The 24,918-nt window shown below is 37.8% G+C and overlaps 2 protein-coding genes and 1 long non-coding RNA gene across 4 annotated transcripts; 1 reads left to right on the top strand and 2 right to left on the bottom strand.

The window, feature by feature from the left end:
* Positions 1-2,074: 2,074 nt before the first annotated feature.
* LOC130999569 (constitutive photomorphogenesis protein 10) lies at positions 2,075-4,095 on the bottom strand. The gene is made up of 4 exons (XM_057925126.1): positions 3,784-4,095; positions 3,489-3,562; positions 2,630-2,777; positions 2,075-2,516 (listed from the first exon to the last, which is right to left on the bottom strand). The coding sequence occupies exons 1-4, from the start codon at positions 3,998-4,000 to the stop codon at positions 2,419-2,421; spliced, it is 537 nt and encodes a 178-aa protein (XP_057781109.1). The 5' UTR covers positions 4,001-4,095; the 3' UTR covers positions 2,075-2,418.
* Positions 4,096-4,854: 759 nt separating this feature from the next.
* LOC130999568 (uncharacterized) lies at positions 4,855-6,824 on the top strand. Its single transcript, XM_057925125.1, has 4 exons — positions 4,855-5,127; positions 5,398-5,486; positions 5,968-6,075; positions 6,403-6,824. The coding sequence occupies exons 1-4, from the start codon at positions 4,947-4,949 to the stop codon at positions 6,637-6,639; spliced, it is 615 nt and encodes a 204-aa protein (XP_057781108.1). The 5' UTR covers positions 4,855-4,946; the 3' UTR covers positions 6,640-6,824.
* Positions 6,825-19,925: 13,101 nt separating this feature from the next.
* LOC130999566 (uncharacterized) lies at positions 19,926-22,307 on the bottom strand. 2 transcript variants are annotated; one of them, XR_009093541.1, is made up of 4 exons: positions 21,951-22,307; positions 21,465-21,861; positions 20,820-20,900; positions 19,926-20,362 (listed from the first exon to the last, which is right to left on the bottom strand). It is a non-coding gene; the product is annotated as an uncharacterized LOC130999566 (long non-coding RNA). The 2 variants fall into 2 exon arrangements; XR_009093540.1 differs by having other exon boundaries at positions 21,465-22,278.
* Between the last annotated feature and the right edge of the window lie 2,611 nt (positions 22,308-24,918).

Below are 24,918 nucleotides of genomic sequence, written 5' to 3'. Positions count from 1 at the left end.
ATCACAAGGTGCATAAGTTGCCTCGTTTTTATTTTTTATTTTTTGAGCACCATTAGGCATTAGATGCCTCGTTTTTTTGCAATAATTCATCAACCAATTTCATTTGCGTTCGATTCGAAGGATGAGATAGGAGTAAATTAAATTAATTTTATAATATCTTGTTCGGTTTGGTGGATCCGGCCCGGTATTCAATCTCGAGATATTGCCACGTAAAATCTATATACTATTATATAAAAGAGCAGTATAACGGTTACTTTTTCTCATCAAAATTTCTATTTACTCATTTTTTTTAAAATTTTTTGATTCTTTTATAAACATCGTCAACTTTGATTAATAAAAAGATATTCAACATGGATGTTAAATTAAAGATAATGAAATTTTTTTTAATTTGATATAAAAATTATAAAAAATAAATTTAAAACGAATAAGTTATTAACAATTAAAGTTATAAACTTTTTTTCTCTCTCATCTTTTATCTCTCCTTTCTCTTTCATAATTTCTTTTAATTATCAATGAAAAGCAATTAATTGGTAATTGAAAATACAAAATTGAAAATTTATATACTTTCGAATTCATATTTTTTATTTTTTATTTTTTTTTGATCGGGCAAAGTCATATTTTTATATTTTTTATTGAAATTATGTCGTGGATAATTTCAATTTTTTATTTAGATTTATATTTATATTTAAATTATACTCCCTCCGTCCCAATAATGAAGTCTCCTTTGTTTTGGGCACGGGTATTTAGGAGAGGTAAAGTTGATGTTAAATTAGTAGGGACCACATAATTAGTACTTTAATTAATGTTATTTTATTTCTTAATTAAAGCAACTAATCAAGTCTCTGCGCCTCTCTCTCTGTATCTCTCTGCCGGCGGCGACGAAGCTGTTGTTGTGCTCGACTTCCTCCACCATCTGGAAATCCGCCGCCGCCGCTGCTGTGCTCGACTTCCGGCGAGGCAGCAGGAGATCCACCTTCTCTAATTCCCGCCGACGGCGACGCCACCCCCTAATCTCTCCTCTCACAGATCTCGCTCTTCCTCCCCTTTGATTTCTCAACGCCCCAAGATTCAATCTTTAAGTCATCATCAGCTAAACCCATCTTCCACAGAAGCAAAAATAATCAAAATCTTCCTAGATTTCCCACCTCTACATCTCATGTCGCAAGGGTGGAGAAACCCTCCCCAAATCAATTGAGTGATAGATCTGCAACAAAACCAATCGTCGAAGCTCGAGGCGGCGGAGGCGCGAGGCTCTGTGCTGGATTTGTGAGTGGAGGGAGAGGCCGTTTGTTGAAGAGATTCAGCAGAAGGAAGAGAGAGAGGCGAATTAGGGGTTAGGGTTTTGCAGAGGGCGGCGCCGCCGCTAGAAAAACGGGCGGCGGCTGGCTGCGCGGATGTGTCTGGGAGAGGGAGTCGGTGGAGGCGGAGGAGATCAGAGGGTTGAGGCGGTGGATGCAGAGGGTTGAGGCGGTGGAGAGATAGGAGGCGGCGGCGCCTCGTCGACGCCAGGAGAGGGCAGAGCCCTGGTCGCTGGAAAACGGACGGCGAGGCAGAGGCCTTGTCGCTGCGGTCACCGGAAGAGAAGAGGAACGGCGATGGTGAGGCGGCGGTGGTGAGATTTCCGAAAGAGAGAAGAGGCGAAGAGAGAGAGAGAGTGTCAGATTTGAGAAAGAGAGTGAGAGAGAGAGAGTGTGTGAGATTAAAGTTAGAAAGAGAGAGAATACCTAATTAATTGAACTAATTCTATCTTAATTTTTGCCAAAAAGGGAAAGGAGACTTGAATATTCGGACGGCCCAAAAAAGAATATGAGACTTAAATATTGAGACGGAGAGAGTATATATTTAATATGCATATTTATTTATTTATTTAAAATATCGTTCTGTTTCCATACTGATTGTGCATCGCACGAGTGGGCGTGTGCTAGTTAGTCTTGAATTATGAGTCTTGACTTACCCCTTATGACTAAATTAATCTCAAACCAACTCAATCTCGAGTAATCTCGGGCCAATTTAATCTCGCCAACCGAACCCCTTATTTGTCAATTTCACTTGATAAAAATTAAAAACACCGCGATTTTGTGCCTCATCTCTGTCACATCGTCTCATATTTATATAACACGAATAACGATCACGTTAATACACTTTCTAGAATAATATAAAGTGATCCATTAGTAGAATCAAATTTATGTAGAAGTATTTATTTCATCACATCTCTTTCAAACCAAGGAAAACAAAAAAAAGTTTGGGATTTATTTGGATTTTGAAGCCTCTCTCTCTCCCTCTCTCTCTCTAGAACAGAAAGCAAGTATCATACAGATTCTTCACAAGCAGAGTCTTCATCGTCCACAGATTAGATTCGGAGTAACTGCTGAATAGCTGCTTCATTAGATCGTCTTTCTCGACTTACAACGCAACGCGTTACCTAGCAAACCGTAGAGTCCACTCTGCAGCCAGCTCGTCGTGCTTCTCCCTATCAGCTAGGTATAGGTGGGCGACGCCTGGGACAAGTGGTTTATCTGCACCAATATCAACAAGTAATGAGATGGGAGCGTAGAAAGCTGTCTCGAACCACCTTGCTTTCCTAACGGAGATTCATATGGCTAGTAACGAACGATATAAACATACTTACATGGGTCAGGGTTCGTAAAAATTGATCTGAGCGCAACCAGCACTTTTGAGATAGTTAGAGCAGGGCTCCACCCATCTTTCAATAGGTCCAAACTAACATCACCGGACGAACCCACATTGCAGTGGTAGATTCTGGTTCTGAAAACAGCCTGCAAGCCTGAAGTCTAAAGTCAGGAGGAATACAGGAACTCGAAAAAGAACCCAACTGCAGAGCTTTAAACTACATAAGATAACCAATCCCAGCATAGTTATGGTTTCTGCTGGGAATCCCATGGAAAAAGGTACTGCATAAAGGCCACAAAACAAGACGAGACACAACAATATAGCACCCCCTAAACTCCTACGTTTCTAGCAACTCGAGGAGTCCTACAATTGCATCATCTTCCAATGTGAACAACCTATAGGTTCATATTACGAGCTTAAGCTTTATCAAGAAAGCTTTTCTCCACCCATATAGTTGGATCATGCCAATCTTTAAGCAAAAATCCAACAACTAGATAACAATGCAAAACTCGTTATAAGCCCGGAAGCACCATATAAGCAACAGAGGCATAGACAAGAAAGAAAGCGGGATAACAAAACAACCAACTGCAGCATGAATCATCCTTTCTACTACGCAGGGAGCATACGCGCCACTACTCTTCTCGGTTAGGTTCTCTCACGTCGGTCTAGAGCCTCGAGATTTGTCTTTCTTAAGTTTCTGAGGTTTGATTATGCAGAAATGACTTAAACTTCAACTATCAATCTTATTACTAGAAAACAGTTATCCATCTCATGGCCAGCATAATGGAATTTCAGCCATTCAAGGAAGAAAATTGCAGCTATAATCGGAGAATCATTGCATTGCTTCACAACATTACCTTGGGAGGCTTAAATGGATAATCACTAGGAAAAGTGATATCAAGGAAAAATATTCCTCCTTCATAAGGTGTCCCTGCAAAACAAAATTCAGTCAAACCCTCCCGAACTTGGCAATACTCAACATGAATTTCACGATATACTAAACAGAATCAAAATCGAAGCAGAGACATTGATAACTAATTTCATAATCGAACAAATCAGCAATTTTGAAGCGCAAAATTAAAACCTAATTTCCAAAAATTCGTGCTCTGTGAAGGAAAGTAGGTACGATTATTAAAGCGTAGTGCACATTACCGGGAGGACCGAAGAGAGTGGCGACCCAATGGTAGAGATTGTCGCCCTTGGGGCCGGCGGAGCAGTCCGGCGGAGGATCCGAGCTCAGTTCCGACATCTCCTTCTGAATTCTCTTGCCGGAAGCGGACACCGAAGTCGTCGACGGCCAGGAGCGGCCTCCGCCACCTCTACCGCCTCCGCCTCCCGCCGGCATCATCATCATGCCGCTGCTGTTCATCCCCAAATTCCGATGGAAAGCTCAACTAGTTTCGATGGCAGCTCAATGTCGCACTCGCCCATTTTATTTGGCTTGCCACTAATTTACTATTTTACCCTTAATTATCAATAGGGATTACATTTCGATGCTTAATTTAATTAGTTTTTTTTTTGAGGAATAATTTAATTAGTTAATTATGCTATATTATGAGAAGTATTAAACCGAGATCAATTCTATATTTTCTATAATAAATTTTAAAATCCAAATTATTTTATTTAAAGGAAAACACTATATTTTATTGAATCTAGTTCGAACTTATTGAAACTCTAGCTTTCGAATTGAATCGAACTCAATACTATTTAACTTGATTATTACCCTTCAAGTAAGAAAAATAGTTAGTTAGTGCATAAAACATTAAATTTAAACCCCCAAAACACTCTATATATATTTCCTCTTCATTTACTTTTTCTATTTTTCAATCATATCTACTTTTTTTTTCTCAAATTATAACCCACAAAACTTTTTAATTATTAATTTCATATGATTATGTATATTATATCATACATAATTATATAGTGTACTTTTTATATTATTAATGTTTTGCTAAATTTTATAATATGTCATGTAATTTATTTATTTATTGTATTATTAAAGTTATTGTAATAATGCATTTGCTGAATTTTATAATATGCCATGTAATTTATTTATTGTTGTACATTTGTACTAATGTATTTTAATCAATAGCCCAACTTAAAAATTACTTCTGTTTTTGAAGAAAAACTAAAAAATTACTTAAACAAGCTAAAAATCCCTTTTTTTTACTTAATTTTGGGCCAATTTCTGTTAATAATATCAGTCCATTAATCGTGAGGCCCATATGAAATGAGCCCAAACCCTTCTGTTCTTCTTCACTTGCGCACAAACGCCTCTCTCTCTCTCTCTCTCTCTCTCTCCATCTCCTTCAGCGATGAACCCCCACAGTATGACGCCGGAGGCGGCGGCGCAATTCGGCGATGGAATTCATCTGGTGCTTTCTCGGTGGGCTGCACTGCGGATGGCCATCGAAAACGAGTGGGGCGGCCGCGACACTCTCCAGAAATCGCAGCAGCTCCGCCACAATCTCTTCAATTTCCTAACTCAATCAAAAGGTATCTCTCATGATCCTAGGTCACTTCTCGTTAAATTCGTGTTGTGCGATTACAAGTCTCAGAGTTGATAAATCTTTGCAATAGTTAGGTACGAGTTGAGATTTCGTGTCCATTGAGTTACTCGTTTTTTAGTCATGAATTGTCAAGTTCATCTTTGTGTCTGTCTCTGCGTATTTGTGTTTCTTAGAGTGGTAGGATGGCATTCAAGTATAATAAACCAAACCTTGTTCTACTTGTAAGCAATGTTAATTTACTATATTTGTTGTGCAGCTCAAGTATATATTGATGATGTAGAGGATATACTTTTTGAATTCATGGACTCTCTCAATACTGAGATTGAGGATGGCAGCGTTGATGAGGTATATGTCTTCTTCATCTGTTTTTCCTAAATTTTAGTAATCAGTTCATGTTCATGGGATCTGAAGGTTTATCATCCATTCATTCAAATTGCTAATATGTGAACATTCAATATTTGATTTGGAAGCAGACACTTTCTGTGATAAACACCTATGCCATCAGATTGTATTGTTGCTACATTGGAGATTCCACTCCTAAACTCCATTCATGCACAATTTGTACTCTTAGTATAGATTTCCCATGGTGAATGTAAACAATAGATATTGATATCACCTAGTAACTGATTGGTGCTTCATTGATACCCACAAAATGAATTTTGAAGAAAATAGCCCTTCATTGCTTTGTACTTGAGTTGTTTCATGGTTGAAGATGAAAGATTAGGAAAATAGTACATATTATCAATCGCCGTATTCCGATTTTTCTATTCATTCAATGAAATACTGAGTTGTTTTCATGCTTTATCTTGAAATAACTTCTACGCAGGTTTCAGAAAAGTTGATGGTAATGCGCGAAGAATGTTTAGAAGGTAAATTTGACTCGATAAAGAAGCTGCGAGAAACAGATGCTCCGAGTATTTCTTATACCAGACAGGTAACACTGCCACTTATCTCCATATTTGTATTATTTATTTCGCCAGTTGCCGGTTGAGAGCTTTCACGATGTTTAGTAACAAAAAGAAACGAAGGCAACGGGGTGGATTGATTGAGATTATAATGAATACAAAAAGTGTGGTTTAATTTTAACTAGCATGCATCTAGGCTGCCATGAACTTTGGAAGCTTCCCTTAAGTGTTTGCCATGGTTGAAGATTTGTTTCTATTAGAAGAAATGTGATGTTAGATCATCATAGTTGTTCAGTACCTGCAATTTATTCATGCTACTGACAGCTGACCTCTCTTTCCATTTCTATTTATGTCAGGCCAACAGCGATGACGAGGAAGACAGTGATGAAGATGATGCTGACAATGCAACAATGGAGAACAACTCGTCAGCGATGGAAGTTGATGCTCCACATCCACAACCACAACGACAATGCCAATTGAGTCTCGGTCGAAAGGATGCTGTGGCTGATGAAACTAGTACGAAAGACGCTTCTGAAGTTGTAGACGGATGGACTGTTGTTTCATCGAGGCGTAGCAAAGGGAGGAAAAACTGAAGTGTGTATTGCTTGCATTGAGTCAGGCTTCGTATAGGTAGGAAAAATTAAGGATCTAAAGAGAAGGTTTAATCTTATTTTGGAGGTATTTTTCTTACAACAATACTCCAGATTCCTCTGAATTTTGTTCAAGTGTTTGTTTGTACTTTAGAAGTAAGTATTTAATACCACTTCTTTACATACTATCCAATTTTCTTATGAAATTTTCTTTAGGTTAGGATCTGTGTTGCATAGGTACGGCGGTGCGGATGCGGGGTGATACGATACGAGTACGGGGATACGGATTTTTAAAAATTATAGGGTGCGATTCGGCAAGGATACATCTAATTATTAAAATTTTATGATATATAATGCTTATAAAATATATACAATTTAAATTTTTTTAAATTAATTATATGTAATTTACATTTTATTTTACCCAAAAGTTAAGCATTTTCAATTATATAAATTAATTGAGCAACAATATATCGATTCAAATATTATTATTAGTCCAATATATAAGTGATAACTGAAAATAAAATTGTGAAAATAATCTTGTGTAGGCCTTTCGTGCACGAGATACGTGAATTTCGCCTATGAAATTTGCGAATTCGGTTTATTTTTATAAATTGTTTTAAAAGATACATCACGTGGCGAATCGGGTGCGAATCCGACGAGAATCCAAGAGAATCACAACCGAAAGATACGTGAATTTCGCCTATGAAATTTGCGAATTCGGTTTATTTTTATAAATTGTTTTAAAAGATACATCACGTGGCGAATCGGGTGCGAATCCGACGAGAATCCAAGAGAATCACAACCTAAAAGGATCTTATTCGCCGTACATGCTAATTTTTGAAGAATCCGTGAATCATAAATTAGGATCTACGAAACTACTCCCTCCGTCCCAATATTCAAGTCCCGTATTCCTTTTTGGGCCGTCCCATGTAACAAGTTCCCTTTCCTTTTTTGGCATTAATTAGGGGTTGATTAGTTGATTTAATTAAGTGTTAATACTTTCCACCCCCAATTTCACCCCCACCCCCTCTGCTCTCTCTCTCTCTCTCTCTCTCTCTCTCTCTCTAGTCTTCCTCCCACCGGCCGCCGCCCTCTTCCTCCTGCCGCCGCCACCACCAACCTCCTGCTCGCCCAAAACGATTAGGGCTCGCCTCCACCCTTTCAATTATTTTTGTTGTTTTAATTTCAGAAATTGAAAGATTTCCATTTTTTGATTTCTCTGTGGTGGTGTTTTGGTGTTCCGGCTCAGAAATTGAAATTAAGGCCCAGTGTTTTGGTGGTTTCCGTTTTTTGATTTCTAGTGTTTTGGTGATTTCCGTTTTTTGATTTCCGTTCACTGTTCTGGCGGTGGTGCGGTGGTGCACAGGCGGTGGTGCGGTGGTCCGGTGGTGCACAGGCGGTGGTGCGGTGGTTCAGAAATTGTGGTGGTGCACAGGCGGTGGTGCACAGGCGGTGGTGCGCAGGGAGTAATTAAGTGGGAATAAGGGGACTTGATTTAACTCTTAATTTTAGTCTCCTAAATACCCGTGCCCAAAAGAAAGGGGACTTCATTATCGGGACGGAGGGAGTACATCTTAAGAAATTACATTAGTGGATTAATATATTATTGCCCAAAAAAAAAAATGATCAAGTCTGGGTAGTTGACTATTGAATATTATTGAGGGTTTATATGGTGCACATTGAAATTAATCGAGAAAGAGGGTATTATTGATGTTACTGAATTTATATTGACGGAATAACTAGTTAATTAAAAAAATGAAGAAGAAAATGTATCTATTTGTAATTTAATAAAGTATTTTCTCCATTTGGAGTGCACTAGGATTATAGGGTAATAAATTGTGTAGCCTAACTCTTGAGGTCAGATGGTTTACAGTTTTGTTTCTAGTCAAACAGAACTTAAATTCAATGCATATAATTAGCATATTAAGAGTATATTATCATTAATTCCTTTTCATTATTCATTAGAATCTTTTACTTGCATGAGATTGCAAGTATTGACTTTTCACACAATACATAGCACTAAATTGGAAATATTTTGATGTATGAAATTTCTATAGTAGAGGCTTATATGTTTAAAATACTAGTATTGTACCCGTGCGATGCACGGTCTAATTATTCATACGTATTTGTAATACATAATAGGAGTATTATAAAAATCTATAAATATATTTAAGTGATACAAAAAAAAATTCAGAGTAATCAAATCAAATTAAAAATTTAATGAAATATATAATATAAACGAACATCGATAATATAATAATTACTATAATAAATCTAATATTAAGTGAAAATATTTAATTTCGTGTACATATTGTACACAGACATGATATATATATATATATATATATATATATATATATAGAGAGAGAGAGAGAGAGAGACAGAGAGACAGAGAGAAAAGATCAAATGAGATTGGACAAATGTAGTGAATGGAGAATGATTGCATAAGTCAATATATATGTTGCATAAAACGCTTGTAATGACTGCATAACGAAATTCAATTAATTATATAAAATTTTCGCTCCCTCTAGGATTCAAATTCAGGTAAAAAATTTAAGCAGCGTAATTTTGCAGCTTATGTAAGATTATATACTGAATTATAGTGTTGCCATGGCCTAATCGGAATCGCCCCGGAGTCAACGGTTCTGACCCGGCTCGTTGACCACGGGCCGGTTCTGGAACCGGAACCGCCAATAGCCTCGGGTCGGTTACGGTTCCAAAATTCTCGACCCGCGACCCGGCAATTCGGCCCGAAAACCGGCGGGCTTGGCGCGGCAGGGCTAGGCGGCACATTTTGCGGGCTTCGAGGTAGAAACCGCTGGTTTTGGGCGGTTAACCGACGGTTTCGATCAAAATATAATTTAATTTTTTTTTTCAAATTCAAATTCAAATTTATCCCAACCAATTTTATCTATAAATACCCCCCTTCTTCCACCTTCAAAACCATCCCATAGTGTTAGCAATCCTACACGAAAGATATATTGTCTTATTCATTTCATTGTACTCACGATCTCACAAAAAATAACAATCTAACTGGAGTGCACCCCTAAAATTGATATATATATATATATATATATATATATGTTTCAAAAAGAGAATTAATAATAAAACAATACATGTATATATATATATATATAATGGTTTATTTTCTAAAATTGAATTATTATTTTTTTTTTGATCAGAAAAAAATAAATTGATTAAAAAGATAGCAGGTACCAGAGGTACCAAAAAATACAGAATACAGAAAGGGAGCAGGAGAAAGCAGAAAAACAAGGAAAACCAAAAAACCAAATCAGGAGGTCTAAGTAATCAAAGCTTCAGCAGAGAACCACCTTCTAAACTCCGAGTATGGCGTCACCAGGTTGAAAGCCATTTTCCAACCCCAAAGTATCGACTTGATTTCGGAAAAAATCCTATCCCTATTCCACATACCTTGTTTGAAAATGCAGTCATTCCTCTTCCTCCAAAAGCACCAAATCGTGCAGATCCACACACTAAGAAGCAGCTTAACGTCATCTTTATTTCCCAAATTAATGAAGGCGTTAAAGTGTGCTTTCGCCTGTGACTGGGACGTTGTTTGCTTGCCAAGCCATGAAATAATATCCTTCCAAATAGCATCAGTTTTTTGACAAGAAAAGAAGAGATGATTAATCGACTCCTCGCAAGAGTTGCACAGCACACACAGGTTCCCCGACTGGAAATTCACCTGCCTCCTCCTGAGATTATCGAAAGTAGGAAGCCTTCCTCTAAGTACTTTCCAGGCTGTGATAACTGCCTTTGCCGGAGCCGGAGCTTTCCAAATCAATGCCATTTCATTCTCGACCCTACGTTCATCCATCGATCGAGACTCCAGGCCAAGAACATTATAGGCCGATTGAACCGAGAAAACTCCATTTTTGCTAGCTTTCCAGCACCAGCTATCTTTCGAGCCTGCAATCAAACGAACATTACAAATGGATGAAGTAAGCTGTTGAACTTGATCAAGCTCTCTCTATCGAAGTTCACGATTCCACTTCAAGTCCCATCTCCACTCCCCCTCAATCCAAGTACCCATACTACTAATCGCTCCCCCCTTGTTGTTGCTAAGATGGAATAACCGAGGAAACAGTTCAGACAACCTAAAATTTCCTGCCCAACAATGATGCCAAAAAAGAAAACCATCCCCCTCCCCAATATTCACCTCCATATTGTCTCTAAACCACTTCCCGCCTTCTCCACCACTCATCTCTACCACTTTCTTCCACCACCCATGTCTAGCTGCCTTATTCCCAGTCACCCGAAACCCTCCCCCATCCCAAGTGAGATCCCCCTGACAAGTCTTAATAACTTTAGTCCAAAGAAGATCCTTCTCCGAAAGAAACCTCCAAATCCACTTAGCCATAAGAGCCAAATTAAACCAAGAAAGATTTTTAATATAAAGCCCTCCCATATTCTTGTCGACGCACATGTCTTCCCATTTTACCCAATGTATTCTCCTGGCTTCCGGTCCTCCCCCCAAAGGAACCTGCAAAAAGCAGTCCGGATATCTGACAACACACAATTTGGAATTTTTGAGAATGAAAGCTGGTGAATCGGAATTGAGGCCAAAACAGAACGAAGCAAGGTTAGTCTTCCTGCAAACGAAAACTTGCGTTTCTTCCACCCATCAATCTTGCTCTTGACTTTATCAACAAGGTATTTCCACTCCGAAGACCAAGAAAGACGCATCCCAATTTTAATGCCAAGGTATTTAGTAGGTAATTCACCGACACTACATTTAATGATATCAGCCATTTCCACGCAGAGAGCTTCCTCAATCCCGATGCCAATCAGACGACTTTTTTCGAAGTTAACAGATAGACCCGACAGCGCCTCAAAGAGTCTAAGGATACATTTAAAGGCCCACGCATTCTCTTTCGTACCCGGAGCCACAAACATCGTATCATCCGCATATTGAAAATGCGAAATTCTGAATCCACTTTGCCCAAGCTCGAGAGGTACCAACAGACAAGCCCGGATTGATCTTTCAATAAGGAGATTCAAACCTTCGGCCACGATAAGAAAGAGGAACGGTGAGAGAGGGTCGCCTTGTCTAAGGCCTCTTTCAAGTTGGAATTCTCCAGAAGGACTGCCATTGACCAGGATGTTTGTTGATGCTGAACTGAGACATCCACTAATCCACTTTCTCCAAGTTACGCTGAAATTCATCTTCTCGAGCATGATATCCAAGAAATTCCAACCGACCGTATCATAGGCTTTTGCAAAATCAACTTTGAAGAGCAGAGTGCCTTTTTTCTTCCTCTTAACTACCTCTATAATCTCATTTAGGGCAACCACACCATCGAGAATATATCTACCTTCGATGAAGGCACTTTGGCACTCTGAGATAATGGAGCACATCACAGGTTTCAACCTAGCTGCAAGGATCTTGGCAATCACCTTGTAAAGGCAATTAATAAGGGAAATCGGCCTAAAGTCCTTAAGCTCCGCAGCCCCCTCTTTCTTCGGGATCAAAGTAACAAAGGAAGGATTACACCCTCTGGCCAATTTGCCATGCGAGTGGAACTCCATCATTGCCTTGAGAATGTCCTATTTTAAAATCTCCCAACAGTTCTTCAAAAAGTGAAAATTAAAGCCGTCCGGCCCTGGGCTCTTTCCACTATCACAGTTCCAAATCGCGGCCTTAACCTCAGTTTCAGTGAAAGGTTGATCAAGGCTGTCTCTATTGGCATTTGAAATTTTTTTTTCCACGAAGTCCGCCGGCAAATCTGGTTTAAGTCGGTTGGATCGGCGAAACTGTGCTTGAAAGTGATCTTTAACAATTCTTTTAACCACCGTTGGTTCATCAAACCAGGAGTCTTCGACTACCAGACCAGACATCACATTTTTGCTCCTTCTACCTTTAATTGCCCTGTGGAAGAATTTGCTATTCAGGTTTCCTTCCCTTGTCCAACTAATTCTAGCTTTTTGGGCCAGAATACTGTCTTTATTCTTTAACTGGAGCAAAAGGTTGGCTTCGGCTTCGCTCCTCTTAACCACTTCATCCTCCTCGAGCCCCAAAACATCATCAATCGCGTCCCACACGTTAATCTCATCTTTCAGCCTTGAAATATTATCTTCAATTCTCCCAAATGATATTCTATTCCAGATCTTAAGGTCTTCTTTCAGCCGCTTCAGCTTTTCTTTGAAAACAAAGCAACTCCAGCCCGTGATGCCTCCTTTACTCCAAGAATCTTTAACCACCGTTTGGAAGTCCGGATGGCTTGTCCAGGCGTTAATAAATCGAAAGGGTTTGGGCCCCCAATCGACATATTTAGTCTCTAGAAGAATAGGACAGTGATCAGAGACCGATCTCTGGAGGCCTCTGCCTTTCGAATGTTCCCAGTTTTGGAGCCACTTCTCATTGACTAAGAACCTATCGAGTTTTGATTTGCAATTACCTTGTGGCTGGTACCACGTGTATTGCCTGCCTTGCAATCTGATTTCCTCCAACACATTATTAGTAATGAAACTATTGAACATTTGCATCTCACGCGACGAGACTTGAGACCCACGACCAGCTCTTTCAGAGCCAATTCTAACAGAATTGAAATCACCAGCAACACAAATGCAAGAATCTCTGTTTTGATCAACAACAAGACCAATTCTGTCCCAAAGTAGCTCTCTTTCATTCAGATTTTGCATAGCATAAACATTAACTAAGCAAACAGAGACATTACCTGGAGACCAAATGCCATTTACAATCAAAGCTCCTGGAGAATCCCAATGGCTGCATGCAGTGAAAACTTTTTCATTCCAGACCGTGAGAATACCACCGGACCTTCCATCGGCAGGGCGTTGTGCAAAACCAAATCCATCGCCGCCCCAAATTGATTAAATAGTCAATTCCTCAAGATAAACAGATTTCGTTTCCTGGATAAAGCAGATATCGATTTCCTGCTTCTGGATGAGCTCTCTCACTTCTCTTCTCTTTATTTTGCTCCCCAAGCCGCGAATGTTATAGGAAATGACCTTCATTGATCACAGAATTGTTGGTTCGCCTCGCTCTCTTTGGGTCCTCTGGCCCCAGTAAATTGCTTTGCCATTTCCAAATCTCCATGGGTGCTAGAAAGCCCAATTTCTTTTCCAAATGTCCAAATTTTCAGACCTTCTCCACACTCATTGGGAGAGATTTCCTCTCGTGCTGCATTGAACTGACCTTTTTCGCCCATCCCCAAACCCCCATCTTCAAGTTGTGTTGGGGCGGCAGAAACGAGGTAAGAGCTCTGAAACTTTCTTCTAGTCTGCACCTTGTGTTTTTTGCTCCTCGGCTGTAAGAATCGACAGAGCCCCAATTTGATGGCGCCATCACCCCCGGCTTTCCTTCTCAGAGAACTTTTGTTGTTTGTAGTATTCTGTTGCTGTTCCTCTTGCCTTTGAATCTCAATATCTGAATCCGAACTCACCAAAGTGTTAATGGGCTGAGAGTTCTCGTAAAAGGCCTTAGAATTACCTGGGGAAGTGGGCCCATCTTTAGGCAGCCCACCCAAAACTAACCGTGTTCCATTGCTGCTGTCCCCTACTTCTCTAAGGTCTGGATCAAAAGGGGGGCCCAATGGGCTTGAGTTTTGGGTAGGGCGGCCCAAGTCATCAAGGGTTTGATTCTGTAGGCAATTTGTGCTGACAGGGCTAATAAAATCTGAGTAATTTCCAATGCTTTTCACAGCCCCTTTATGTGGGTCCCCAGAATTAATGATTTTTTTAGATTCGAATTCTTGAGCCTGCCTCTCACATGATTGTGGCCTTGTAGCGTGCGAACAATCTTCCTCGAGAACTGGGAATACGGCTGTGGATTGAACAGTAACCGAGGGGTCGTCCGATTTATTCGGTTCTGAACCGGATTTTTTCTTTCCTTGGGAGGCATCAGAGGAGCCACCAATTTGGGCCTTCGCCGGCGACAGAGAATCTTCCCACTCAATCTCTTCCGCAAAATCTGAATCTGTTTCAGAACCCGATTCTTCTTCCATTTTTGGAGGTTTTCCTTGAATCATCTGCTCCCGGATCTCTTCCACACGAATCTTGAAATGAGCCCCGTCAATATTACATTCGAATAAGTTATCAATGGATGCAAGACCAGTTGATATTTGAATCATGGCCACGTCTAGGCGAGATTTATCCGAAGTCTCGTTATGTATTTTAAGGACCCTGCCCAACCTTGCTCCTGCAACATGGAAGAACCTTGAATTCCAAGCTTGTAAAGGAACTCCGAACCACTTAGTCCACACCGTTCTTTGCGTGACAACATCAACATAGGACCACGGCCGTAACCAATCGAACCAAAAGCTCGACCATTCATCTAGGTCCTGCAAAATCTCTTTCACCGGCCGATGGTTGAGACTTTGTAGCAGAACTAAGTTGCCTCCAAGAGAGGAGATCTTAAGCAAGGAAGCACTTTCACTATTGATCTCTTCACCAAAGTCTTCCCAGATGTACTCCATTTTGAGATATCCTGTGAAAGCTTCTCGTAACCAATGGGTCTCCTCTTTCGTAGTTGAAAAACCGATAGTCTCATCAGCAGGAGATGCAACTTTACTTTTTCCTCCAACGACTTCAGCAAAAGACTTCCCTTGCTGTCTCATGTTCCTTGAAGAAGTAAGAATTTGTCTGTTCTTAACCTCTTTCGATTGTTTACTCCGGCCTCCTCCACTCTGAAGCGCCTCCTCGTCTCTACTTGGGGCGTGGGCGGACCGTCTCTCAAATTTTGGTACAAACGCTCTCAGCTTAAAACTACCAAACCAGACATTATTCAGTTCTGCTAGTAACTTTGAATCGTCTTCTTCTCTCTCGAACCGGACGAAACCAAAAAGTTTTCCTTTCAAGTCTCTTTTCTTCGGACAAAAAATATCAATGACCTGACCAATCTTGTTGAACTTATTTGCCAGGGTCTCCATCCAAATACCTTCTGGAAAATTATTGAAAAAGAAAGTAACACCTCCTTCGTTCCGATTAATACCATACCTCTTACCAGCAAACTGGGGCTTTGGGTAGGTCCTAGTGTTTGGAGAAGATGGATGCCTCACCGGGAAACTCTCATGATGGGGATGACCTGCCCTTCTCGACCTCACCTCTCTCCACTCACTTCCCGCTCCGCTCATTCTACTCACTTCCCGGTTATTCACAAGTTAGTTATTTCTAAAATTGAATTAATAATAAAACAATTTAAGTTCACCCATAAGTGTACATAATTATCGAATTATCTTAGGAGTATTCATTTTAGTTTACAGTTTTAGTATTGTTCTTGAAATATTGCAATTATGTCATCGTTTTTTAAGTAGTTGAAAACTTAACATTTTTTAATATTTTCAATCGTTGAAAAGTTTACGTAACCTGCTTCAATAAAGTTAGTGTTGTCATATTGCGGTTGCATGATTTCGATGTTTTGGATTCAGTTAGTAATATGTTTGATATGCCGACTTTTAGTAACAAAAAGAATTGAGATTTTATTTTTATAACAAATTGATGGTTGATGATATTATCTTACAGTTTTAGTATTGTTTTTAAAATATTGCAATTATATCATCGTTTTTTAAGTAGTTGAAAACTTAACATTTACAAATATTTTCAATCGTCTAAAAGTTTACGTAATCTGCTTCAATAAAGTTAGTGTTTTCATATTGCAGTTGCATGATTTCGATGTTTTGGATTCAGTTAGTAATATGTTTAATATGCCTACTTTTAGTAAACAAAAAAATTGAGATTTTATTTTTATAACAAATTGATGGTTGATGAAATTATCTTGACATCTCAATTTTTTTGTTCAAAATTCAAAATAGATTCAAAATATGGATCATGCAATATGTGTATGTGGTGCACTAGGACTATGACACGTTACATATGCCTTATAAGGACTTTCAAGGCAAAATACACGCATGGGTTAAAATAAGAATAAAAATTTCTAAAACAATAATAATAATAATAATTTTTAAAAAAAAATTTATCTATTTATTTTTTTTTACCAAAAATCATTTTTTCCCCCACAATATTTATAAAAAATTATGCATATAATTGAAACACAAATATGCATAACGGTGAATAGAAATATGCTTGGGAAAGTATTGCTTTGCAACCTCTCTAGTGCCTCTCGTTGCTGCTCATCGTTGCCATAGTTATGCATATAGCTGAATATTACTATACATATTTGTGTATAACATTATGCATACTTATATTTAGGGATGTCAATCCAGCAAGAAATCTACAAAAATAAGTGCCTATATTACACAAAAATATATAGGGCCTGCTTGTTTGGCACGAATTCTATCATAGAAAAGTAATCTGATTCCAAAATATTAAATTCCTGTGTTTTGTTAAATTTTTGTCAGGCAGAGAAAGTAATAAGAATCCTGAAAATAACGAAAGTTGTGCAACTTTTCAGGATTCTTATTTCTGACTTTTCTTTGGTATTCTTTTTCCTCATTGTCAGGATTCTTACTTACATATATATTCAATATTATTTGTATTATTTTATAAAAGGCAAGTTACTTATTATTATTATTATTATTATTATTATTATTATTATTATTATTATTATTATTATTATTATTATTATTATTATTGATTAATTCATTCATGAATTATTTTAACAAAATCATAATTTAATTCTTAGAATTATGAATCATACTTATTATTATTATTATTATTATTATTATTATTATTATTATTATTATTATTATTATTATTATTATTTCATAACTTATTTTAAACAAATTATAATTTAATTCTTAGAACTATGAATCATACTTTATTATGAAAATCTTAATTTAATTTTTTAAAACTATAAATCATATTTTACATTATTATTATTATTATTATTATTATTATGTAAGAAAAAAAATTGAATTTAATTTTGTGTCAATATATGAAACTAGCCTATTTCATATAGCAAAATTAAAATTTAGCCTATAGGATAAAAACATAAAATTTTAGCCAGTTTTTGGGTGAAAAGACTAAAATGCCCCTCCTTAAATAGTTGCTATTTCTCGCTTTCTCTCTCTGCGCTCTCTCACTTCTCTCGCGCTCTCTCTCTCCCCTACCTCCCTCCCTCCTTCTTTCTCTCCTCCGGCGAAGCGCCGCCGCCCCAGCCTCGTCGTCTCCGCCCATAGCGGCGCCGAAAACAACGCCGCCCATCCAGATTCTAGCGGCGCATCTAATCCCGACGGTGGTGGCTTGTGGTCGTGGCACCGCCGGGGTTCCAGGTCTCTCTCTCTCTCTTTAAATCGTCCGCCGTCGTGCCACCTCCAACGCCGCATCGCCGATCCCCTCGCTGCTGCTGCCGTCGGCTTTCTCTCTTGTTGCCGTCGACAGATCTGGACATTTTGGAGCTCGATTTTGCGTCCGCCGCCTCCTCCAACTTCGAATCTCCGTAGCGCCACCTCCTCCGACGACAGACTGCTCGATCTCTCTCTCCCTTTACGCTGCAACAGTCGCCGCCAGCTTCCTTCAATTTCAGCCAACACCGCTGCTCCGCCGCGGGATGGATGATGTCGGCAATGAGATCCGGCTGCAGGGGGACCATCGAGCTCGAAAGGCGCAGTGCAGTGGCCAGCGGAGGAGCGGCGAGCGCGTGGAAAGGCCAATGCAGCGTGCTCAGAGGCGGCGCGTTTTCCCAGGCAAAAAAACCCTAGTTCCATAACTGAGTAATTTTGGGGATTTTTGTTTTAATTCCTTGAAAAAAAGTTTAGATCTGATATGTCTGCTAATGATTTTCGTTCTAAGATCTGTTGAGATTGTTGATTCGAAGGAATTGTTGTATTTTAATTGTAGATTGAATTGATTCGAATAATATTTTGTTGTATTTTGATTGTTGATTTAGAGGAATTGATGTATTTTGATGGTAGATTGAGTTGTTGTATTTTGGTGTTGTACAACAATTTGATTGAGCTGTATAATTATTTTTTAATGTTCTTAAATTCACAACCAAATTTATGAATTCACATAAGCTTAATGTTTTTGAATTCACGACCACATCTATGAATTCACAACTTAATATTCTTGAATTCACAATCAGATCTATTAATTCACAACTAAAACTCGAATTCACAATCAAAATAAATTTTAGTTTTAGTTGTGAATTCAAACTTTAAAAACTCAAATTCACAACTACTTGAATTCACAACCAAAATAAATTCTAGTTGTGAATTAAATTCTGATTGTGAATTTTACTGATTGTGAATTCACAACCAACATAAATCTGGTTGTGAATTAAATTTTGGTTGTGAATTCCTTTGTTGTGAATTCACAACCAAAAAATTCTAGTTGTGAATTAATTTTTTGTTGTGAATTAAAATTTGGCTGTGAATTCGACTAGTTGTGAATTCACAAACAAAAAATTCTGGTTGTGAATTCGACTGGTTGTGAATTCTCAATTCACAACCAGTGTGAATTCACAACCAAAAAATTTTGGTTGTGAATTCACACTGGTTGTGAATTGCGGGATTTTTTAAAGGGGTGGTGTAAAGTGGCCATTTTTTTAATTTTTAATGTGGAAGGGTATTTTGGTAACAGTGGCCATTTTTTTATGTTTTTATTTCATAGGCTAGATTTTAATTTTACAATATGAAAGTGGCCATTTTCAAAATCCACTCTTTAATTTTAGAATTATAAGTCATATAATTAACCTTAATAATGTACTTTGTTGTTACTATAAAATTAATTAGAAAAATTTATTATGAAGATTAAATTACAATTCTCTTATATATACACAATTTATTTTAGCCCTTCCATATATATATATATATATATATATATATATATACACACACGATTTATTATGTTTATACAATCAAAAGGCCCAATGTAAAATTTAATGCATTATTTCATATATATATTGATATTCATACACATCTTACAATTAAAAATAAATAAATAAATAAATAAATAACATTGTATTTTCTTGATTTTGATTCTATAGTTATCTCATTTGCATACAGTGCAATATATTCGACTGTTTTCTGCGATGTAGAGATCCAATATCCCACAATTGTATGTACGCCAATATATTCAATTATTTTATCTATTATTTTTAAAATATTTTTTAGAAATATTTTTTTAAAATACTTTTAGAAAAAATACTATTGAAAGCCTTAAATCCTAGTACCATGTTCATGTCACCAGTATATCACCAACATATACCGGGTAAGAGCCTTAAAGCTAAGCTAGCAAATTACTATCACAGCCTTTTCACCCAACTTAAGAAAATACATGAGTATTACTGTTTTTTAAGAAGTAAACAATATATCTTGAATTTGGAACCTAGAATATGGGCATGATGCAAAGAATGGAAATATCCTCACCTGAAAGAATTGTGAAACGTAAGCTTTGTACAAACTAATAAAATGTGACACCACATCCATCATATTCAAGCTATGTCGACAAATTAACAGTTGCATAATATGAAATACATATATTAGATCAAACAGACATATACACGAAATAAGAGCAAATAACATTTAAAAAAGACAAAAATTAAAACTTTTGTCTTGGAACAGATTAGGAGATCTCTCCAGTTCTTCTCTAAAGATCATTCACAGATTCTGCAAAAACTAAAAGAAAGTATATGAGAAAAAGTAACAAAAAGGGGCCTTCTCTCCGTTACCTCCAGCATGCAATTCATGCTCTGGAGCTCTTGCTCGAGGCTCTTCTGCTTACAAAGAACTATTGGTTGTCAGCACCCTTATAGCAAAATAGCATAAAGGAAAAATTGGTTGTCATTCTGCATCCACACAAACAAAGCAAAAAATTGAATCAAATACCCTCAATGCTATCAAAGCTAAGGAAACTCACAGGATGAAAAATTAATTTAAATTCAGAAAATCAACTACTATACATATGCAAAGAAAATTTAATAATATAGTATACCTGTATTTTATTCTTTCCTCGAATCTGGTTGTTGCAGAAAAAATAGAGAAAGAAAAGAAAAATGCAAAGCTGCATATTTGAGTAGGCATATAACCTACCACCAGAAAAGAAAATAAAAAGAAAAAACTTATAGTATATATTTTTTTCCTCTTGAAATTCTAAAAAGAAGTAGAAATCCAATTTGCATCTAACCTTAAAAACGGGGAAAACATATCAATAACCAAACATATTTCACCGCTTAAACATGAACTCATATCTTCAATTCAAGGAAAAACATATCAATAACCAAAACTCAGCAAATCATGGAGTACCTCTGAAGAGTTAAGCCGCTGCTCCCAAGCTTTGAACACCGATTTCACACTTCTAGAAAGAGCCTCATTCGACGCAGATAGCTTCAAAAACACAAATTTTCAGTTTCAGGCACCATAAAATGCTTATGTAAAATCCATACATATTTAAAATAAATAAGAAGGAAAACTGCTCAACAAATTCCAGATATAAAATTCTAGTAGTTCACCGAAAAAGAAATTATAATTCTCTATACAAAGTTTGAAGGCTATGGAACACAAGATATAATGAGAAGAAAAAGAAAAGATGCCAATAATGTTGCTCATAATTCTTTGTTGAGTTATGAGATGATTATTCGATTCCAACGAACAACAAAATCTGCAAATTCAAAGCAAGACAAAAAAAATCAAAACAAACGGTATAAATTACTCCTAAATCCCCCAAAGTTTTAGTGAAAAATTCAATAATTCTCGTTACAAACACGTATTGCTGGTGAAAACCATGCCAATAATGAAGAAACAAAGGGAGAAAACGGGAATCCATTTCTTCTCTTCCCCTTCGATTTCTATTCAAACAAATCTGAAATAACTTTGTGTGGGTAACATATAAAATCCAAAATATAGTAGGTATTGGCAGAAAAAATTGAACATAAAAGAAAACTCACGGACCAGCCGAAGCCGGCTTCAGGCAGCAGCAATGGCGGCGGCTCCAAGAGGCTTCAGGCGGCGGCTTCAGCCAGCTACCCGCTGAGGGCGGCGAGACTCACCGGTCTTAGGCGATGGTGGTGGATTCCAACGAACCACAAAATCTGCAAATTCAAAGCAAGATAAAAAAAATCAAAACAAACGGTATAAATTACTCCTAAATCCCCCAAAGTTTTAGTGAAAAATTCAATAATTCTCGTTACAAACACGTATTGCTGGTGAAAACCATGCCAATAATGAAGAAACAAAGGGAGAAAACGGGAATCCATTTCTTCTCTTCCCCTTCGATTTCTATTCAATATTACCTCTATTTTGTTCTTCCTCAGATCTGGTTGCATCTCAGCGATAAATTCAAACAAATCTGAAATAACTTTGTGTGGGTAACATATAAAATCCAAAATATAGTAGGTATTGGCAGAAAAAATTGAACATAAAAGAAAACTCACGGACCAGCCGAAGCCGGCTTCAGGCAGCAGCAATGGCGGCGGCTCCAAGAGGCTTCAGGCGGCGGCTTCAGCCAGCTACCCGCTGAGGGCGACGAGACTCGCCGGTCTTAGGCGATGGTGGTGGCAGTATTAGCCTTCACGTGAAAAAGGGGAAGAATGGTGGTGGCAGCAATGTCTGACACCTTTTTTTTTGCGTGAAAAAGGGGAAGAATGTGTTTTTTTTTTTTTTGCCAAAACTCTTTCGACTTTAGAAGTATAGTAAAATAGTAGTACTATATATTATCCAGCAGATAACAAAATTTTAGATACCCATTGAATTATAGAGAGCTGCTGTTGGCGGGAAAAAATTGTAGGCCAAAACTTGGCATTAATATGCGGTAGATTACATGAATACTCAAATACATCATGTCCCAAATCTATTTGAAATAAAACACGTACAAATATATAATCAAAATATCGAGTTAATTGAAATATTTTAATGCGAGCACTCAACATGTACTTAGCCTATGTACTATCATAGATCATTTTGCAATTTTATTTCTTGACCATATTTTTACTACGCTTCACGTTTTACTATTATAATATTTTAAAACTATATATTTATACATATTACCCCATAGCATTAACCCATTCATATTTTGTTGCCATTGTGTATATGATTTTATAATAGACGATACATCGTCATAATAGAGCACTAGTATATATTAGGAATGTCAAAAAAGTCCGAAATCGATGGATCGACCAAAATAGATCGATAGAAAAAGAGGGTTAAAGCTGAAAATTTTTAGCTCGATAAAAATTTAGCCCGAATGGTCCGAACCGAAAATAGCCTCAGCCCAATATGGTTGGCCCGAAAACCGAGTGGGTTGGCCCGATTAACCGAACACTTTCTTAATAATTGATTTTTAAACTTTAATACTTTACTTTTTAATTCGATAATAACATTTTGATGCTTGTAAAATATGTTTTGATTTTTTTCTACGGTTAATAACAAACATCTATGATATAAAAGTCAAAGAAAAATAGTCATTTATGTTAAATATGTACATTTTTTTTTATCGAAAACGAAGTTAAAGTTAGATTTTATATAAATTTACGTTAAAATAACAATAATTTTTGTATCTAAACCAAGGCGAAATGTATTGATTTAAAAGCATGCCATATTTTTATTACTATAAGAACATGATTATTTATAAAAAAAATTAAACATATAAAAAAAATCGTAAACTTGCGAGCCCAAACAGACTAGCCAGAAACCGAGTGGGTTAGGGTTAGGGTAAAAAAAAATTAGCCCAAAAAATGAAAAAAAAATTGACTAGCCCAAACCGGAAATAACCCGAATTGAAAATAACTTGAAATCGAATGAACTAATCTGAAATTGAGTGGGCAGGCCCAATTGATCCCTAGTATATATGTTGATTTTGTTACTTTTATCAAGATCCAAAATCTTGTCTATTTCTTTAGCTTATCATCTCAACTTCACATAGAGATGAATGAACAAGTTGAGATTCGTCCGAGATATGGGGCACTACAATAGAGCATGTGACATTAAAATTAAAATAAAGTGGCTTTCACGACCCATTCTTCCAAATTTATAATAAAAAAATCTCAACAACAAAATCATTAAATCACACACACACGTATATATAGATAATCCATATATAATATGTATACATTATGAAAACCAATCACAATTATTTGCCGAAAATTCCGACCATACCATTTATAGTAATCTCTTGAATTATTAATAATTATAATAACATGGGAACACAAAGTTAGATGGAGAAAGGAGACGCAATCTGGTTCGTTAGATCAATCTTGATTAAAGATTGAGATTAAAAGTTAATAATAATTAAAATTGGTAAGATTCATATATCCCTAAAATTACTCATTTCCACTTTCTCTCTCCCTCATCTCTCTCTCTCACGATCTGCCCGTCCCCTCTCTCCTCTCTCTTTCTCTCTCTCCCTTTCCCTGTCACCGTGAACCCGCGCCGCCTAGGGTTCGAATCCCTCAGCGCGGCGCCGCCTTTTCCACTATCTCTTCTTCTCCCTCTCTGCCGCCCCCTGTCACCGTGAACGCCCTAACCCACGTCGCATAGGGTTCGAATCCCTCAGTGCGACGCCGCCTCTTCCAACGCCTTCCATCATCTTCGACCAAGTTCAGCCACCGGAATCTTCGACCGCCGCCTCCCTCCGTCATCTCTCTGTTCTCCACACCACCACCGCCGCCTTCGACCGACCTCAAGTTCAGCCACCGCTGCCCAAGTTCAGCCCCCAAGTTCAGAGCCACCGCCGCCCAAGTTCAGCCATCGGAATCTTCGACCGCCGCCTCCCTCCATCCTCTCTATGTTCTCCACACCACCATCACCGCCTTCAACCGCCGCCTCCCCGATTCGTCCGCACCACCACCGCCGCCTTCGACCGCTCTCAAGTTCAGAGCCACCGCCGCCCAAGTTCAGCCGGAGAACTTTTGAACTTGTACATATAATTCTGTGAACTTATACATATAATTTTATTGAACTTGTACATATATTTCTGTGAACTTTTGATTTTCTGGTATTCTGAACTCCGGTCGCCGCCCCCTTCTCCGTACATTGAACATTCGCCGGAGAAGAGGAAGGGGGCGACAGATTTTACAGATAATTTTATTGAACTTATACATATAATTCTGTGAACTTTTGAATTTGTGGTATTGAACTTCTGAACTCAGATTACCGCCCCCTTCTCCGTACCTTGAACATTCGCCGGAGAAGAGGAAGATGGCGGCAGAATATACAGAGAGAGAGGAGAGAGAGAGGGGACGAGAGAGAGAGATGAGGGAGAGAGAATGGAAAGTGAGTAATTTTAGGGATATATGAATCTTACCAATTTTAATTATATTAACTTTTAATCTCAGCCTTTGATAAAGATTGATCTAACGAACCACATTGCTTCTCCTTTCTTCATCTAACTTTGTGTTTCCATAGAATC

Source organism: Salvia miltiorrhiza, chromosome 8, assembly GCF_028751815.1.
Source record: "Salvia miltiorrhiza cultivar Shanhuang (shh) chromosome 8, IMPLAD_Smil_shh, whole genome shotgun sequence".
In the NCBI taxonomy this organism is placed as follows: Eukaryota; Viridiplantae; Streptophyta; class Magnoliopsida; order Lamiales; family Lamiaceae; genus Salvia; species Salvia miltiorrhiza.
Note: the sequence above shows the minus strand (reverse complement) of the source record. Positions and strands in the feature narration are given on the sequence as shown.

Excerpts from the sequence above, each read along its gene's own strand:
- LOC130999569 (XM_057925126.1), bottom strand. The coding sequence starts at position 4,000 with ATGAACAGCAGCGGCATGATGATGATGCCGGCGGGAGGCGGAGGCGGT. Across the intron at positions 2,778-3,488 it reads ATCCATTTAAGCCTCCCAAG|GCTGTTTTCAGAACCAGAAT; the intron begins GTAATGTTGTGA and ends TCAGGCTTGCAG. Across the intron at positions 2,517-2,629 it reads TTTTACGAACCCTGACCCAT|ATAAACCACTTGTCCCAGGC; the intron begins GTAAGTATGTTT and ends ATATTGGTGCAG.
- LOC130999568 (XM_057925125.1), top strand. The coding sequence starts at position 4,947 with ATGAACCCCCACAGTATGACGCCGGAGGCGGCGGCGCAATTCGGCGAT. Across the intron at positions 5,487-5,967 it reads AGGATGGCAGCGTTGATGAG|GTTTCAGAAAAGTTGATGGT; the intron begins GTATATGTCTTC and ends ACTTCTACGCAG. Across the intron at positions 6,076-6,402 it reads GTATTTCTTATACCAGACAG|GCCAACAGCGATGACGAGGA; the intron begins GTAACACTGCCA and ends TATTTATGTCAG.